Here is a 19590-nt window from a genome sequence, read left to right on the forward strand (position 1 = left end):
GGAGGGAGAGAGGGAGGTTCTGTGCAGAGGTGTCCCCAGTAACCCGGCTATTGGAACGCGGTGACAGAAGATCTCCTAATGACTTTTATTACCGTGAAGTCTAGCCTATTGTCACTAACACAATATAACTGTGTGAAATGTTGTGAAATGGTTACACGGAAGTTAATCATTCATTAAAGTAGGAGTGTTGACAATATCTATAGGTAAATTACAGTCTCTATCTAATTTATTTATTTATTTTTATTTTTTTTGTAGGATCCCAATAACTATATTCAGAGGCTGTTATGGAAATTCAACAGAAACATGCTAAAATATGCTTTTTTACATGTACAAGTTGAGATTTAATGTGAAAACTGTGAACTTACCCAAAGTGCAGAAATATTACTTTACATCCTTATACATTTGTTCTATTCATGTTGTATTTACATATAAACTAGATAGTCAGTATTCAAATTTTGTATTTCTTCAAAACAACATTCACAATATTACCAATAATTTCATCATTCTCAAATCTAGGTTACTGTCTATGTTTGACCTGATAGTTTTGAAATTTGACTTTTTACAAATGAAGTTAAATGTCAGTCACACTTTGTAATTTAATCACCTTTATTGATACTATGAAATGATTAAAAGTATGTTAGAGTAATGTATTGCTGTACAAAAAGTCTAGCCCAAAGCCAATGAATAGTGTTCAGTGCAAAGACAGCTTAAGATTTTGACATAGTTTTGATAAATCGCTCCAGTAGACCCACTTTACTGAGTGTTTTATTGAAAGTGCCTCAGGGCTGTCTGTGGAGATTCCCTGTGCTGTTGTAGGACACATTGTAAAAACAAAGATGTGAAAGAACAAGTCAGTGGACCCATAGGAGCGAATATAATATGAAACAGAAGCAGCTAAACAAAAGGATAAATAAATAGTTATCCTGAAAAGCTTTTTTTAATATATATGCCCTGGTTCATTGAGCTCATTATGGATTACTAAAAGTGCATTATGTAACTTTTCTGGTACTTTTCTGGTAACATACATCCTTGACTCCACTCAGATGTTAATGGTTTGCCTTGAATGTTCCATAGTATGCCATTAAACCTATCTATCTTGCAAATGTTGATTTACAGGTTGCTCAAAACTACTGTGGAAAAATATTTATCTTTTTTAGTGAGGTGACAGATCTGACGTGCATAATTCAAGAAAATAAATAAATTGTCTACAAATGAATTTTTTTATGCTAAAATGTAATCTACTTTAATGCAAAGTTCATTTTAAACCTGGTAGAAACACCACACGTGACAGTAAAAATAGGTTAAGTTTTAATAGCTGTGTAGTAATAAGTAGTCCATATCTATTGTGTGACATTGACATTGTTGGTTGTTTAATTTTAGCAAATGAGATTTAATATGGGGTGCAGGATGGTAGTGTTTTTGTCACATGAGTGGTAAAGATCGATTCACAAAAAGATCTTGTGAAAACCATGGTCAACAGCTGCACAGTTTTACTTTTTGTCTTTTACTAATATCTGTATAGTTTTGGTCATGCAGTTTTGTTTTGTTTTGCTGCAGAATTGAAGTGGTCTCAGACAGTAATAGTAATGTTAATATTGGTTTATCTTTGTTACTAATGCACTAGTGATTTTTTGCTCAAATTTGAAAGAAGCTTTATCCTCCTTTGACATACACCTTGTTTGAATGACTAGTATCCTTTATAGGACTTTCTTGTAACCAAAAGTACGCCATAAAGCAATAGTAATATAATAGTCACTCATAGCTGCTGCTGTTTGCCCATATCTTTGATTCATGAGTTTTAGACCCGGGCCCTTTCGTCTGCGTTACCATGGCGACTGTTGACTCAGAGTGTGTGCTTAAAAGTGGGAACAGGGCGTGTTGGGTTTGTTGTGGCCATTTGGCTCTCAGCGGATGGGAGGGTCAGGGCAGTGGAGAGGGTCACACAAATGTTATCTGAACTCTCTGTGTGATATATGGCCTAATAATGGGGTTTCCTAATAAAACCTGGTTTCGTCATTTGTTGCTACAGAGATCATTTCTGTTTCAAGCTGTTTAGTAGATACATGCTTTGAACTTTGACCTTTGCAGACCCTTCATGAATCCTAGGAACAAGGAAGTCATGGACTTTCAACTTTTAACTTTACTTTTTTAAGCCATTAACCAGTTCTCCTTTCCTGTATGAATCATATTCAAGCAATGGAAAGTTAATGGATAGCTGATACTGCCATCAAAATTATGTTTGTTATGTCAACATGTCTGTCTGCCCGGCAATACACACAACTCCTTCATACACAGGTCACCTCAGAGACCAGTGAGGCATATTTGCGGATATAACTTATTTATAAAGTGCATGTCTCACCAGTTTACTGTACTATAGGGTTTTACTATTGAATTTCAGTCAAATCGTGATCCATTAAATTGGAGTTAGGAAGAACTAAGCATGTGATTTTGGACTTTTGATTTATATATATTTTTGGTTGCAAGAACAAAGAAGTTTATTAAGAATGAGATGTTTGTCATACTCAACATACTTGACAAAGATAAATACAGTTCTGTCCTTTGGCAAGACACTTAACCCCCCCTTGCCCCCAGTGTCTGCGTGTATGAGGGTGTCTGAGTGTGAAAAACTTTGAGTGCCTTGAAGGTATAAAAGTGTTATATAGAATGTGACCAATTACAAAAAACATTCAAGTCTGACTATAACAATTTTTTTATCATAATAACACGAAGACCTAATGGACCTAATAGGACTAAAACATTTGTTCATTAAAAAATAAGTCTTTATTGATGCTTTATTAAGGCTAAATAAGTTGCAGTAATTATAAAAAGTGGTACAGATTTTTTTGCCATATTGCCCAGCCGTGCATATAAATATGTTCTTGGAGCCTGAGTGTATATAAAACTATAGTACGAATGTGCAGATATGTGTTTTCTAGTGTTTTGTTCATTAGTGATTCTCATTGTTAGTGTGACGACTCTGAGCGGGTCTCGAGGTTTTGACTCTAGTTGTTGTTTCCTGTTCTGTGCTTTTGTCCATTGTGCGTCTGTCTGTCCTCACCAGCTCCAACAATACTTAAGAATACATTACACACACACATGTACTATGTATAAGAGCATGTCGTCAAGCAGCAGACAGGTGACTTAGTGTGGAGTAGACAGGGGTTAGAGGACTCAATAGCATTGCATTTGACTTGGGTAATGTTAATTTATAGAGTGTAGATTGGTCCAGATACTCAAAGCCAACCTGTTTTTAAAATAGCATGTCATCACCACGAATGATCTTGTAACTTTTCTGCAACTGGAGCTAACGAACAGTTGGATGCAATAATTTGAATATTAGATTTGTCAGATATATTCTATATACTGACTGGATTCTTATTACAGTTGGTGATTTTGTATTAATAAAGCACCAGTCTTAAGAATTAAACTACAAGTTCACATATCTAATAATACTTTATAAGTTTACATTACCTGTCACAAAAATACATAATATAGCTCTTAAGATAGCTGAATTTTGAAGTGAATTAAAGGTACACAGTGTAACTTTTCTGGAGCAGGGTTCATCAACTGCTTGTCTCCATGGATATGTTATACTTTTCCCTAGACTGTTCCTCAGTATGGGAATAAACTTTAATAAAAACTATCTCTAAACTAAATTAAAATCTATCTGCATGGAAACAACTTAGTGATGAAAAGTTATGGATCAATAAAATAATTATTTAACAATAAGAACGAATGTTGAATAAAGATAGATATGGTTAATGCCATACTGTGGAACATTCCTGGCAGAACGTTGACCCTCCATGGAGATAAGCAAGTGGCAAACCCTGATACATGGTGCACCTTTAAGAATGATGTTCCTTTTTCTATTGTGTAATCAATACTGTATTGTATTACTGTATTCTACAGTAAAACACTCACATTTTACATCATGAGGTCTTTATAGTAAACAAAAACCTAGATAACTTTAATGATGCCGAAAGCTTTGTACAGCTTTATAGTAGGAAGCTTTTGGCCCCAGCTATGTCCACAGTCTCACCCATAGACACTAAAGAGCAGCTGCCGGTACCTAGTTTAGACCCAGGGCTCTCTCTCTCTTTCTCTCTCTCTCTCTCTCTATTTGTAGAGGGATGGAGTCATGTAGAAGAACTTTTGTATACCACAGAGAGAAATATTTCAACTAGACAGAGTAAACGCCAAGAAATGTTGAGCACTTGTTTTGTTAAAGTAAAAAATCCTGCTTAAATCTTCTCACTGGAGTTTATTCCCTGTTTGGTTTAATGCCGTCATTCGTGGTTAGCATGGAGGTCATTCATTTGGGATGCTTGAGTAGAACCACACAAGAGCTATCATTTTCATAGACAGATTTAAAGTTGTATGTGAATGCCAGGGCTGCTCTGAAATCATTAACAAATATACTCTTACAACAAACAGGCTGATAATATTATTTTGGCTCTATTGCTCGTATTGGACTAAAATAAACATGTACAAGGAGGCTGTAATAGGCAAGATTATCTAAATCTTTGAAGACATCACACTTTGTCAGTGTGTTGTTAAAGCATAACTGACATATTGCTGTTTATTTGTTTAATACCATGAGTTTTGGTATGTATTTGGGAGTGTATGTATTTTACTGTAAACAAAAAATATCCAGTTTTATTAACCCTGTTAGCCCTCTACTGAAATTAATGGAATTCTCGCTAGAAAATCACATTAGATTTTTAACTTACATTTTTATTGTTCATAATATTCTCAGAAATATAATAGAAAAAACAGCTTCTAATAATTGTAATATGCTACATGTGACTTTGACCAATCTATTTACTATCCTAAATTCTTATTAAATAATCAGCCTTGCTTATTAAACTTAAAATCTCTACCAAATAGTATGAAATCCTGTACAAACACATTTGCATAGAGCTCACTATGCAGGACTCTGTTACTCCTGGATGCTCACCCTTGTCAACAGCTGATCCCTCCATCCATTATTCTCTTGAACGTAGTGACATGTGCAGACTAAATTCTGATCTGGTGCCACAGGAAGCAGAGCTGTTGATATCAATTACTCTCATCTGTCAGACTACCATGTCTCTCTCTCTCCCCCCACTCCCTCCCCTTCTCTCTTTCTCCTGTCTCTCTACCTCTCTCTCTATCTCTCTCTCCTTTCCTCTTTCTTTGTGTCCCTGTGTCTCTTGTTTTTTAATCTCCCTTTATCTCTCGTTATCCCCTCTTTTCCCTTTTCCCTACCTCTATATTTTTCACGCAAATTCTTTTTCTCCCTTTATCTCATCTTTTTCCCTCTCTCCATCCCTCCCACTCTCACCCTCTCTCTCATTATTTATCCCCTCTTTTTACTACCTATATCCCTCACTACCACATCTATCCTTAACTTTACTCTTTCTCTCCTCTCACACTCGTTTCTCAGCCTCTTCTGTGTTTTCTGTCTTTCCCTGTGTCTCTTCCATCCATTCTCTCTCTCTCTCTCTCTCTCTCTCTCTCTCTCTCTCTCTCTCTCTCTCTCTCTCTCTCTCTCTCTCTCTCTCTCTCTCTCTCTCTATCTTGGTCACCCCTCTCTATCCCTGACTCACTCTCATATCTTTTCTTCACTCTTCTCTCCACTCCCTCCCTCCTCCTTCCCTCCCCCCTCCCCTCCCCCCCTCCCTCCTTCCCCTCTCTCCCTACACATTTTTTACGACACGGTGACCTCCGACTGGCGTCAGGGTGGGCTCGCCGATGTCAGCAGCCTGCCCAAGAATAGCCGTACGAGCACGGATGGATCATGTGTAACTCTGAGGGGAAAATAGAGTGATGTGGGTGTGCGTTCACTTTGGTGGGCGTGTGTCTTAAACACAGAGAGAGAGTAGTCCCACTTTTCTCCAGCCAGCACTACTTTTACAACTTTCTGGATAGCATTTTGGACTAACTCAACCTTAACTTTGGGATTGGATTTTGGATAATAATGGAGGTGAATGGGCGACACTTGCCTCCGTCTATACCAGAAGATGGAGAGATTCCAGACCACGTACTTCAAGGTGAAATCAATGGATATCATCATCGCTTTCAGGACATGGGAGAGGCAGAGGTCCCGGTATCCAAGTCTCAGAGGAGGAAAAGTGATGTCAAAGTATATAAGGAGTTTTGTGATTTTTATGCTAAAATGTAAGTATAAAACAACTCAGAAATCAAATATTTGTTTTTAAGGTGCACTATGTTACATTTCTGGTGTGGTGTCTGCTCTCTGCTTGTCTTATGAGTTAACTGCTTTGTACGTAAAGTTCTATAGTACAAGATTCAACAGAATTGATTATATTGTCAAGAAGTACCTTAAATAAACATGTATTCTCTCTCTGAGCAAAGCCCCTTCTCCACAGATCTGACCTGTAACTTTGCCTGGTGGTGTCACCTGCTTAACGCCAGCATAATAAGTTTAATGCCATACTGTGGAACATGGCAGGGAGACCAATGACATCAACATGGGTGGAATGCAAGTTACAGGATGTATTGTCTCACCCTTTTCCAGCTAAATATGTCTGTTATTGAAAGTTACTGGGAAACGTGACAACAAACGACACCATTTAATTTTTCAGTGTGCATGATTTCTGAGAGCATACAGATCTGCTAAGGCACTGATGCTATCTTGCAATGATGACCAGGCCTGAACTTAAACCAAACAGGTATTTATTTAGATGCTCTAACTACTGTTTTTTATTTAGTTTATTTAGTGAATAGAGTTGGTCTGTAAATTACAATATTGGTATCCATTAACAAGAAGTCAATTTGTTGTATAATTGAGCATTTTTAACCTTAACCCACTCCCAAGTGCTGCCCATGTTGTGTAGGTCCTTGTGTGACACTTTTGACACCTGCAATCATATGTTTTCACAGGGTTAGCTCTGTACCACAGTAAAAGTTATTTTGGGGCCAAAGGGGGAGTTGTTATGCAAAGTAGAATATGTCCGATGGAATGTGGGCTATGTGAACAGGAGGCACAGGAGCGCTAAATATATCATTGTATTTTGAACTGATGTGACACGGCATCATCATAGGAACAGAAAAACATGGACCAAGGGCCAACAAGACTTTTGGAGGTTAAAAAACATGAAATCAAACTAAAAGGAATAATAGTAATGAAAAGGCTTGATACTCAATAACAAATTATACCACAATGAGAATTATAATACTCTATATGTAATTTAAGCAGTTATTTTAGTATCAGTACCTGCTCAAATAAATTTTAATTTTACTTTCTGGTATCTGGCTATGAATGGTTTTGAAAACTCAAACCTAGTGTATAGCAAATATACTAAATATACTACATTTTTAAATCATGTGAAATTGTTGAGAGTTAAACCACCAAATACAGTGAGAACAAGGTCATGACAGAGAAGAGGGATATGTGATTGTTGTGTCTCTCCTGTGTGCTCAGGTTATTTATAATGTACTATGCTATGCTAACACTATCTCCAGTCTATGTAGAGTCCATCTCTATGGCAATTGTTTATCTATTTCAGCAGTTTATTTCATAGACCCTAAGATCCAATATAATCCCAAGTCACAATTCAATATGATTATTTATTTTAAAGGTGCATTGTATAACTTTTCTGGTGGAGGAGCCGCTGCTTCTCTCAGTGGAGATGTTATCGCTCTGCCGGGAATGTTTCACAGTATGGCATTAAACATGTCTACCATCATGGAGACCAGACCAGACCATGTTACAGGTCAGATCTGTGAAGAGGCACTCCTGCTCACAGTCAGAAGGAATGTTTTTCTGGGTATGTTTGAGCTATAAAACTACATGTAATTGAATAAATATAAGGTAGAGCTCTTTAATGTCATACCGTGGAATATTTCAGGCAAATCAGTGACATATCTACAGAAACAAGCAGGTGACTGTCAGACCCCAACCAAAAAGTTACATAGAGCACAATTTTAGTCAACAAACAACTTAAACAGCTATCCAAATATTGTCCTCTTATATTATTGAAATGAAATCTGTGCAAACTTCTCGATGCAAGAATGTGATTTTCCAGTTTCCTATGGGCTTCAGTGTAATAGGACTTGTTGTTTGGTGCTGCTGTGTAATTGACTGGGTGCTAAGAGCAGATAGGATCATGGAAATGCCTCATAGATGTATCACTTCCTAGACTAAGCTCCACGGGACAGGCCCTTGCTGTCGTGTGATTCCAGTCTAGACATTCAGTATCTAGAACTGGATTTAACATCAAGAACAATTGCTTATCATTTATTGCTTACAGAAAGTGGTTGTCTATCTGTAGTTTAAATCTGACTGGAGTTAGACAAGTGTTATTTGGAAGACTGTTGGACTGATACCAACTCTAACCTGTGCGTTTTTGTTTTCATGTTTGAATTTGTTATTTTGTTTGGAGAGGCTTATGGCGCAGATTGGTCATCTTCCCCAGGTCAGCTGTGATGTATGGAAATGGCGTACCACCATCATGTCAAGATACTGGTGATTGAATGAATAGTGCAAGAAAATCCAAATTGAGTGTCTGGAAAAGTGCTAAAACACATTATTATTATTTATTTTTGCCTGGTTTAGTCAAGGATGTGATTATTTTTACTCTTATGTGCGTGAGATCCACAATGTCTCATATAACCATTTTTAAAATAATATTCATTGTTGTGGTTTTTTATTGTTTTTTCCAGGATGTGTTTAGAATTATTAACACTTTACAAATACTTTACAAATAAAATCATATATTTTCTAAGGTGATACTTGGGTACTTGTTGGTTTTGGCTAAGGGAAAAGGACAGATGGTCTCTCTCACTAAATGCCCACAGTCTGATGGAGTTTGTCTCTGTTGCCGAGAGATGGGGGCATTCCGACCTTTAGCAGTCAAAGCACAAGACAAGATGGCTCCAACGTTTACGTGGTCCTTTTTCATCAAAACTCACCCATCTGTTTGGTTTTGTTGTTTTCACTGACTTAATTTAACTGGAAATTACTTCATTATGGTAGTTCAAACTAGTGCTGCTTAATATGGCAAATTCGCTTATATTAATAAATACAATTCAATGTTCATGATTTCTTTTTTAACATGGACAAGACAGACTTTAAATTAACCTTTCCATGCCTGTACCTTTTAACACAAAAAATATCAGGTATATTGCCCCAAACTCATCTATTCCATTGTGCTTTTACTACAATAGATCAGTTGTAGATCTGTAAATTTAAAAGCCCGACCTATTCAAATCAGAGTCAGTTACTTGAACAATAAACAAACAAACAAGCAACTAATCCCATTCAGATCATGGTTTTTGCGTTATAGCATTATGACTTGCTGTTTGCTATGCTCAGGATTTCCATATGGTTTTATTCATGAGAAAAAAAGTTCTTTATCCAAACATCAACCATATGGTACTGGTTACTTCATAGCTGATTAATAATGTAAAAAATGAATTATCCTGTCGATTCAAATGGGCCAATAAACCAGCCTTCTAATAACCACAATTTTCTATTTGGTTATTTATTGAAAACATGTGAGATTGTGAAAATGCAACTTTCTGGAGACTGGAATCTTTGCTTTTTAGGTTCTTGGTTGTGAAACACTTAATATACTGACACATTTTTTACACATCTGGTTTTACTTTTCAAATAAACCTTTAGTTGTTGTACAAAATCACAAAATTGTCAAAACATTCTGATCATTTTGAATTAATATAACTTTTTCTTCCTCTTTGACCCTCCACACCCAAAACTCCAAAGCCAGATAAAATATAAGTGTCTTTGTAAAGGGCTGGCAACATTTTCCTTCCAGAGTTGGATTTATCTTCAGATGTTTTGAATAGATTAGACACTTTTAATAAGATTTTGAAGTATTGGTCCTAGGTTCACCCTGACTTTGCACAGTTCAATACCTTTCATACTTTTTTTCTGAATGTGAGCAAAATTATATTCTTGTTTTAAAGGAGGAGTTTTAGTGGTATGGCTTGGCACTTGAAAAACATTATGGGTGGAATCAGCTGTTTGGAGCTCTCAAAGACAGAATGCAGTAATAATCAAAGTGTGATACAGAAGAAATAAACATGAACAGCTTTACATGATACAAACTTGATTTGAAATGATCAATGATATGCTTGGATATTTTAACTGAGAGGTCTACAACCAATCCATGTGGTTTGGAACAGACTTCAGACAAAATTTCACAATGTTTTTGTATAACATGGCACTGATATTAAGTTTGGATTCAGAAATTTAATTGAAAGCCAGTTATTATTATTTTAAGACCAAATAAAATTAAAAATCATGTTATATAAAAATGTTATATTGCCCTGGGTTTAAAATATGTAATTGTAATCATTTATATTAAATACATTTACTGTGTTTTTTTTCTCACAGGAACATGGCCAATGCTCTGGCCAATGCCATCTGTGAGCGCTGTAAGAGCGGGTTTGCTCCAGCTGAGAAGATTGTCAATAGCAACGGAGAGCTGTACCACGAGCAGTGCTTTGTGTGCGCCCAGTGTTTCCAGCAGTTTCCAGAGGGACTATTCTATGAGGTACAACCATGGATCTAAGACCACATATTTAATTTTATAAATGTAATTATAAACAATTTAATACTGTAGCATTATGCAACAGCAAAGTGCAAGGCTGAAAAATATGTAAGCTCTTAAGCTCAGCAAAATATGTGCATCTTGTATATCTAGCAGTATCTATGCCCTGCTCCTTTTGTACAGATAACAAAACAAGCCTCTTAACAGTTTTTGTAAACAATGTGAAAACACACAAAGATTTGTTCAGCTGCAAAATATTAATAATTTCATTGTTTTGATAAAAACAAAGCATGGCAGATGTGCAATAGAACTTGCTCCACCTCATGTAATTTGGCAGAAATTTTCTTCCCTTCAAAAACTTTTTCAAAGGATGTCCAAGGAACCGGATTTACTAAAGGGTACAATAACAGAGCTCTGTGGATTTAAATGTTTCTTTTTATGTTAACCATATTTGAAAAGGGCTTAAATTTGTACAAATACCAAAGCAACAGTTTCAGTCTCCTTGGACATCCCTTGAACACAAAAAGCTTTAATGTCGATTTTGTCCTGCTCCAAATCCAGTAAACTGTTTGTTCACAAGGCTAAGTAACTCTACAAACAAACTCCAGGGACAAAATGCCTCCGGTTTAATCAATTTTTACATCAGACCTTCTATTCTGCACTCAGTTTATCAATACTGACAAGAAAACCCGTAACAATGAGCTATATTTACACCAGAGCTGTTTTGCATAATTTATGTAGATAATATTGAAGTATTTGCTCTGTCAACAGTTTGAAGGAAGAAAGTACTGTGAACATGACTTCCAGATGCTTTTTGCTCCGTGCTGTCATCAGTGTGGTAAATATAAACCTCCTATTTCAATTATTAAAGATTATTGATGAGTATTATATATTTTTATTATGATTTTTATCTTGTTGATATTGATATTGATGAAGCACATGAATAAATATTGTTTTGAGTTGGTGGGCCAAAAAAATAATTTAATGTAGATGTGAATGTAATGTAGACCAACTTCTAAAATCAATCTGCCACCCGCTGCTCACTGGGTACATTTACATGGTCAGAATTTTCAGATAACACAATTATTACTACTATCTGTTTTCTTGTGTGTGTTTACATACACAAAATTAAACCGGTAATCCAAATTGCAGTACTCACATCAGATTTTCTTTTTTCAATAATCTGACAGTGTTACAAATGGGATAATTATCAAGAATATAAGAATATTGTTTTATGACACAAAACAGTACCAAAGGTGCCTGGTAAATATTAAAATTCACATTTAATTTCTTTGCATCTACTTTTAAATCTGTAATACAGATCTGTCCTGATATGGCGCTATGAGTTTCTGCTTGATTGAAAGTTTTCAGAAGAGTAAAGTTTTAATGATGATATTCCGATCTTTGTCCCAGGTGAGTTCATCATCGGGCGAGTGATCAAAGCCATGAACAACAGCTGGCACCCAGACTGTTTCTGCTGCGACATCTGCCAGGCTGTGCTCGCTGATGTGGGCTTTGTCAAAAATGCTGGCAGGTCAGTTACAAGCTTAAAATATATAAGTAAACTACCATTATTATGTATTTTGTGTTCTACATGACTGCTTCCTCACTACTTGTCCTGTCCTTGTTTTGTGTTATTTAATGGTTAAGCATCTTTGAGTTACCATGAAAAGTGCTGTATAAAACTGATTCATTACTATTACATTGTTATTACTATCTATCTTGGACCTGGTTGTATGTTTATATTTTTTTGTACTATTGATTGTTAGTATTTGGATTTGGTAATAAACATGTCATTAGAATATTAAAATATTCACCCCAAATACAACCCTCCCCTTGCTCTCATCTAGCCATAAGTCTTTAATCTTTTGTTTAAATGTGTAATATTTTGTCCTATCAGGCACTTGTGTCGCCCGTGTCATAACCGAGAGAAGGCTCGAGGCCTGGGAAAATACATCTGTCAGAAGTGTCACGCCATCATCGACGAGCAGCCACTGCTTTTTAAGAATGACCCCTACCACCCCGACCACTTCAACTGCAACAACTGCGGGTACCTCTACATGCACATGTTTCCCATGATTTGGGGTGCAATTTGTCGTTAAACCATTTTGGGAGGATGTTTTACAACAAAAAAATATACCAGTACTAAAACTTTAATACCATTATACATGTAACATGCAAGATCTTTTTCCATTTTTTGTTTGTCATGGATTAGATATGTAAGCAAAGGCAAATATATTGAGTATCTTAATGGTGTTCTGTGTAACTTTTCTGCCACTTGGTTGTTTCCCTTGAGATGTAATTACTTTGCATACATTAGATTGTTCCACAGTATGATATTACAATTATTCTAGTATTATTCTGTTTCCATGGAAACTCTTAAGGTGCATTTAATGTTATGTATAACTTTCCAGCAAAGCAATAGCATATGTATTTATTTATTATTTTCTTTGTTCAGAAAGGAGCTGACAGCTGATGCCCGTGAACTGAAGGGGGAGCTATACTGTCTGCCCTGTCATGATAAAATGGGCGTCCCGATCTGTGGAGCTTGTAGGAGGCCCATCGAGGGTCGCGTGGTCAATGCTATGGGCAAACAATGGCACGTGGAGGTATGAATATACACAGTACAAGTATAAGTTAATTATACATAAATCCGAAAATTAATAATTTAAAATTTTAATTCAAATGAAATTCATACACATCTATAGACTAAAGTCAAGGTAAAATGTATTATTAGAGCACATTTACAATAACTACAGCTGCCCAAAGTGTTGTACATATCAGATATAATATAAAAATAAAGTAATCTGAAAGGAAATGCATTTTCTATCAAAAGAGAGAAATATATATCAAATATTAGATGTAATTACTTAAATTATTATTTTGAACTTTTAAATGAACATTAGTGAACAAACATTTAGTGTGTGTTTTTCACCACTATAGAATACTGAAATAAACTTTATTTAGATAGACCTGTATTTATGGGTTTCAACTTCCTTTTGTAAGTGACAGGGAGGACTTTTGTCCAGTATTAAGTTCTAAATTGTTAATCACTATGCCAGTGGTCCCACTTTTTCATCAATATGAAACATTTGGATATGTGCAAAAACAGGGGTATCATTTCAATATTTTTTTCTCATCTTAATAATCATTTATGTTTTTACTGTCTTTTTTAAAATTCTCTAACATGTCACGAGTTATTTCTTTACAGTTTCTTCAAATCTCCCTGATCTATATCTATCTTCTACTTTTAACTTTCTTCTATTTCTGCTATGGCCTTTGTGTTGTTCTTTTATCCTCCTCTTGTAGCATCATGTGTGCACTATTTGTGAGCGACCTTTTCAGGGGCACCCATTTTATGAACGAGGTGGTCGCGCTTACTGTGAGAAGCACTTTGATATGGTGAGAAGAACAGGAAGGGCCCCTGTCTGCTGCATCATGCCTCACCCCTGCTGCCTGTTAGGTTTGGGTGACACTGATTTAAGTTCAGCCATAAACTGAATATTATTTTGTGCTTAACATGTGCCATTCACAAAATTGTCCCAAAAAGAATAAATGTAGGCTGAACTGAATTTTAGTGTCACCCTGTTTGTTGGAATACACTAATCAGGTATACCATTATGACCACATGTCTAAAATGTGAATAAATCCTGTATAATTCTCTCCACAAACATCACCTGTTGCTGCTTCATTGCTCCCTGACCAATAGGGGAAGTGGGTGGGCATAAGTAGTAAACAAGTAGACAACATGTATCTATGTTGATATAGAATTTCATTAAAAGCACTGAATTACAATTTAGCAGACTATCTATATTGGCAAATCTTTAGAGGATGAGTTAACGTTTTGATATTTTTATTGTCCTATCCCCCTCCACTGTTCCTGACAGTGCTCTTAATATTCTGCCTGATTGGTGTATACATAATTTTAAGCTTTCCTGATAGTCTTGGACTTATAATTTGCCTAATACCTGTGTTATCCCTCCTTCAGTGTTATGACAGCTGGGCAGAAGTGACTTGTTTTGACGTCATATTGTTTAATCTTGTGGAGTGTTTTTTGCTGGCTGTGCTCATCATAAGTGCTTGGCTTTGGGCTTTTGTTTTTGTTTGTTTTGCAGCATTTTGTGTGTGCTAAGTGTGAGAAACCTTTCCTGGGACATCGTCACTATGAGCGCAAGGGACTGGCCTACTGTGAGACCCATTACAACCAGGTAACAAGCAGTCTCTGTGGAGGTGGTATTTAGCTAATGAATACCAAATAATGTAACTTAAAGGTGTGCTATACTATGCAACTTTTGGTGGAGAAACCACTACAGGCTTGTCTCCATGGAAATGTTATTACATTGCCTGGAATGTGCCACGATATGGCATTAAACATAAATATACATATTAAGTATAAGTATAAGTGGGTGATGATACTAATCTAAGTTACACACCTAGTATCGCCTAGTATAGGCCAAGTTACAGGCCTAGTAATAAAAAACATCTGTTAATATGTTTGTAATGCCATAGAATGGAATATTCCAGGCAAAGATATAATATCTCTATGGATAGAGAAGAATTACATAGTGCACCTTTAAAATTGTATAAGAAACTGGGACATATGAGTAAGTGAAGTTAATAATATGATTGAATACAAATACAGATGTTTCCTTGGGACAGAATAGAAAAATCGTGCAAGTAACCAAAAGTAGTAAGGTAATGAGTATGTGCATAATAGTAAAGCCTGGTACTCATAGAAAATAAGTCATTGAGAGTGGAGGATAATGCACATTTTATTTTGTGAAAATATGTTTTTCAACCAACTAAGTGGTCACTGTTGAAGTATGTTATGGCTCCACCTAGTGGTCAACCAAATTCAGTCTCCAAATGTAAGTGATTACAATGCCTGTAGCCAACTTGTTTGCATGGCATCTATAGCATGTTATGAGCGAAGCCCTTCTAGGATTATTATTTTTTCATAGTTTTTGTATTAAATTACTCATATGGTTTGTAATTATATTTATATTTACTAGCTAATCCTTTTCCTTTTGTTTCATTCTTTCCTCTCAGCTGTTTGGAGATGTTTGCTACCACTGCAACCGTGTCATTGAAGGAGATGGTAAGATGACACTTTTATTTTGAGACTCAAATAAATTTTCTTTTAAACTGCATGGCATGAATGCTATTTGTAAACAAAACAAAAAATCTTATGTGTATTCACTAGATGGCAATGGGTAAGTATTACTTGTTTGTATTATTTTAAATTACAAACTTCTTTGAATGTGAATGCCTTGTCTATCCTAGTGTAGTGGAAATTACTTCACACTTTCATATTTTTCCACACTCACCGTTGAATGTTTGTCACCACTAGATGTCACCAAAGAGCTGCACACAAAACATGATTGTATGACCTAAGTTTTATCTTACCAAAGAAGCCTTTTGTTTTTCAGTGGTGTCTGCCCTTAACAAAGCCTGGTGTGTCAACTGTTTTGCCTGCTCCACCTGCAACACCAAGCTCACCCTCAAGTAAGTCAACACACTATAACCAAATTAGGACCAAACTGGAATTAAAACTGGATTAGACCAGTACTAAAAACAACAAGTCCAAACCATGTCTAGATCAGGACTAAAGAGGTATCAAATCAGGACAGCCTAAGCTAGACTCCTAAAATGCTCTGCAACAATTAACCCATTATCATAAAGCAGTTCTTCAAACTATCTTCCCTTGCTATCTACTGCTTTATCTCTATACTATGAGTTTACTTCTTAATTTAATGTCTTTACTGTCCTCTCCTCCTTCTGATCAACCTCATATACTAGTAGCCTTCACTCTGTCTGTTTCCGCTTTGTTTTCCTTGCCTTTCTCTCTCTTGGGCTCCATTCAGAGAGAAGTTTGTAGAGGTGGATTTGAAGCCGGTTTGTAAACAATGCTACGAGCGGCTCCCAGACGACATGAGGCGGCGTCTGGCTAAACGTGAACGTGACTCGAAAGACAAAAAGAAGAAATTATTGATACCCATGTGTCTGTGATTGCCTTTGCTCCTATAATCTTCACTGCTGCTCTTTTGGTCAGTCTTGGTCAACTTTTGCTTTTATTTTCTATCTTTATTATAATTATTTCATTTTCTTATGAGTGCTCAATCTTAAACCACAATTTTCGAATAATAACTGGTGAAAGGGACATGCATTTTGTGAATGATAGATATCTTAATAAGTAGTATTAGTATTGACCTTCAACATAATTTTCTGTTAAAACCATGCTCTTGTATAACTTTTGTTAATTTATTAACATTGGTAGCAATGTACTGTATCATGACCACATGCAAGGAGTGTTTTTATTATTGAAAATTTATCAAGTATCAGACCTTTTCCTGTCAAAATCAAGTCAGCAATACTGACAACATTATTTTTTGAAGGAACATTATTTTTACTGTGCAATTGTAATACATGCCCACTGTTTGTCAACATAATCATAACAACCCCATTTGCAGTAGGTTAACATACAGGATTAAAACCTGAGTGACCTAAATTGTAAATGCTTTATTGTGTACAGATTAGCCATTTACTCCGGTAACCTCTGCAATACAAACAGGAAATGCAGATTTACAGCAGGGTACAGTGGATTCTCTGTTTGAAAGAAACACTTGTATTTTTTTTTCTTTCATTTCTGAGTCTGTCTGGCTGCAGAAAGTAAACCCATAATCACATCCGACAGCTTTCCGGTCACAACTCACTGGGTTTTACACGTGTATTTATTTCATTGACAGTTATGTTGTATTATGCCAATGAAAGCGACTAGACTTGAAGCACATTTATTTAGAATATGTGGAGTAAATTATTCTACCACTAAATCCTTATAGCTCCAATGGGTAAAAATTAGAATTATTATTCAATATTTAAATTGTCCTGCACTTAAAGGCTAGGGTCTATGGCCTCAGCATCGTCAGATCAATTCATGGTTATTACTAAATGTCTCTTCTTACTCTTACTTCATTCCTTGCAGAACTTTCTTATCAAATAAAGTCGTCAAGCCAAGAAAAGTAAATTATAATATGTTTTCATATGTATTTATTTATTTATTTAATTATTTGTTAACTCTAGGCCTATCTACTTTTGCTCTGTGAAGTAGCTTCATTTTGCAAGTAAGACTAGTTTCATAAATACACTTACTGATTTAAACATGGATTTCCAAATATAAAACCAACTGAAAAAAAAAACAACAAAAAAATCATATGTATGTTTGTGTGTTCGCAACAGCAGTTTTCACATTATTCTTTTGTGTTAACATCTTTGTAACCTTGTCATTTGTAGGAACAAATTTGTGGAGTTTGACATGAAACCAGTCTGTAAGAAATGCTATGAGAAATTTCCCCTGGAGCTGAAGAAAAGACTGAAGAAGCTGTCAGAAACTGTTGCACGTAAATGAAAAACAAGAACAACCAAAGATCTGCACCCAAATGACAATCATTTGAATAATATTTGAATGCTTTGTTTTGAAAAGGTCACCATTATTGTCACTATTACAAGAATAGGAATTAGTCATGTTATTAACCTGTTGTGCTTTTTGACCGTACACTTTACTCACAAGCTTGCCTTATTTCATTACTATATTATTCATCATGCTGCAAATGGTCATTTATTTCATTTTTCATATTTCAAAATGGACAGTCCAATATTATTTTATGGCTTAACTTGTATGTAACTTTTCTTGGGGACGGTTCACCTGGTAGTCTCCATGCTTTTGATTTTTGAGAAATAAATAATTATAATCATCCTGTAACATTCCAGGCAGCGAAATAACATCTCTATGGAGACAAGCAGGTAGTGGATCCCTCACCAGAAAGGTTACATAGTGCACCTTTGAGTATTTATGCCAGTGGTGTGTGTATATATTCTGTTATCTTTGCCTTATGACACCAGCTTGTATTACATTTATCTATTATTTGTGCACATTTTTCATAGTATCATGCATGGTTACTGTTGTTAAATGCTAACATATTTTCATTATCCAGCCAAATGTTAATGTAATGAACTCACATGATGTATATAAAACCATCAAAGTATTTATGCAAAAATAATAATGACAGACTTCCTTTTTGAATAAAGTTATTGTTTTAAATTAATTCATGAATTTTGATTATTAATTAAACAATTTTTTTATGTATATATTCATTTATTTAAAAGGGACAGAACAGAGGGCATTGTTACATTTACAATAGCAAAAGATGTCATGTCAATACGCTATCTAGCCAAGAGCTAATTTGCTGATCTGGTCTCGGCATGAAGTACAGTACAACATATTTACAATAATGCACATGAAAATGTCTCCAGTGTTCAGACTTGGTTCAGTTTCAGACACAATTAAGTACATTTAATAGCCTACATATTTATAAAATCTATATAACTATATAAATTTTAATTTAGACATCTTTTATAATAGTCACTTGACACAGAGTCATGGTCACCCATATGGTTTACAAATATTATCAATGACAGACAGTAGTTGGTTCTACATTAACAGGTGTTGTGGTGTGGTCAACTGTTGCTCTGTGCAGTAATGAAATGTGGGCTAAGCTGTTCCACAATGATGCCATTTACTGACCAGCAACTGCAGCAGTGTTTTGACTTGTGACATGTATGCAGAAAAGATTTGAACATGTGTCTATGTTATTAGTAATCCAAGAACAGTGATCCTCTTAAGCAGGTGCAGCCACTTCCTCAAGGCTCAGACCCTCTTAGGCAAGAAACCAAAAATCTTGATTAGAAAACGTCTAAATATTAAAGCGTTTTACATTGGAATTTTAAAATTAAGGAATCCTTCAACAAAGATTTAACATTCCATTATAGGCAACATTTACAATGGCCACAATTGACATTATATAATTCATGCTGCAACTTTAATTTGAATATACATTTAATTTTAAATTCACTGTTGATATTTTAGATGCCACCGCTTCAAAGTCATTATGTCATGCTGCAATGGGCATTCTAGTAATAATGCTTAATCTGCTGTTATCGTATTGGTCTTTCATAAATGTTATTATAGCTAGTAATGTGTATGTTCAGTGGTGTAATAAGCAAGATAGGTCTAGAT

The 19590-nt window shown here is 35.5% G+C and overlaps 1 protein-coding gene across 2 annotated transcripts; it reads left to right on the forward strand.

The window, feature by feature from the left end:
* Positions 1-5742: 5742 nt before the first annotated feature.
* LOC110156127 (LIM and senescent cell antigen-like-containing domain protein 1) lies at positions 5743-18619 on the forward strand. 2 transcript variants are annotated; one of them, XM_055150411.1, is made up of 11 exons: positions 5743-6159; positions 10361-10520; positions 11289-11355; positions 11931-12051; positions 12418-12567; positions 12976-13126; positions 14633-14725; positions 15567-15615; positions 15947-16022; positions 16382-16516; positions 17808-18619. In XM_055150411.1, the coding sequence occupies exons 1-11, from the start codon at positions 5960-5962 to the stop codon at positions 17920-17922; spliced, it is 1317 nt and encodes a 438-aa protein (XP_055006386.1). In that variant the 5' UTR covers positions 5743-5959; the 3' UTR covers positions 17923-18619. The 2 variants fall into 2 exon arrangements, with proteins under 2 accessions (XP_055006386.1, XP_020775971.1); XM_020920312.2 differs by lacking the exon at positions 16382-16516 and having other exon boundaries at positions 5803-6159.
* Positions 18620-19590: the final 971 nt, after the last annotated feature.

The sequence above is a fragment of the Boleophthalmus pectinirostris genome, unplaced genomic scaffold (assembly GCF_026225935.1).
Source record: "Boleophthalmus pectinirostris isolate CB_2022bp ecotype Guang Dong unplaced genomic scaffold, ASM2622593v1 HiC_scaffold_1, whole genome shotgun sequence".
Lineage (NCBI taxonomy): Eukaryota > Metazoa > Chordata > Actinopteri > Gobiiformes > Gobiidae > Boleophthalmus > Boleophthalmus pectinirostris.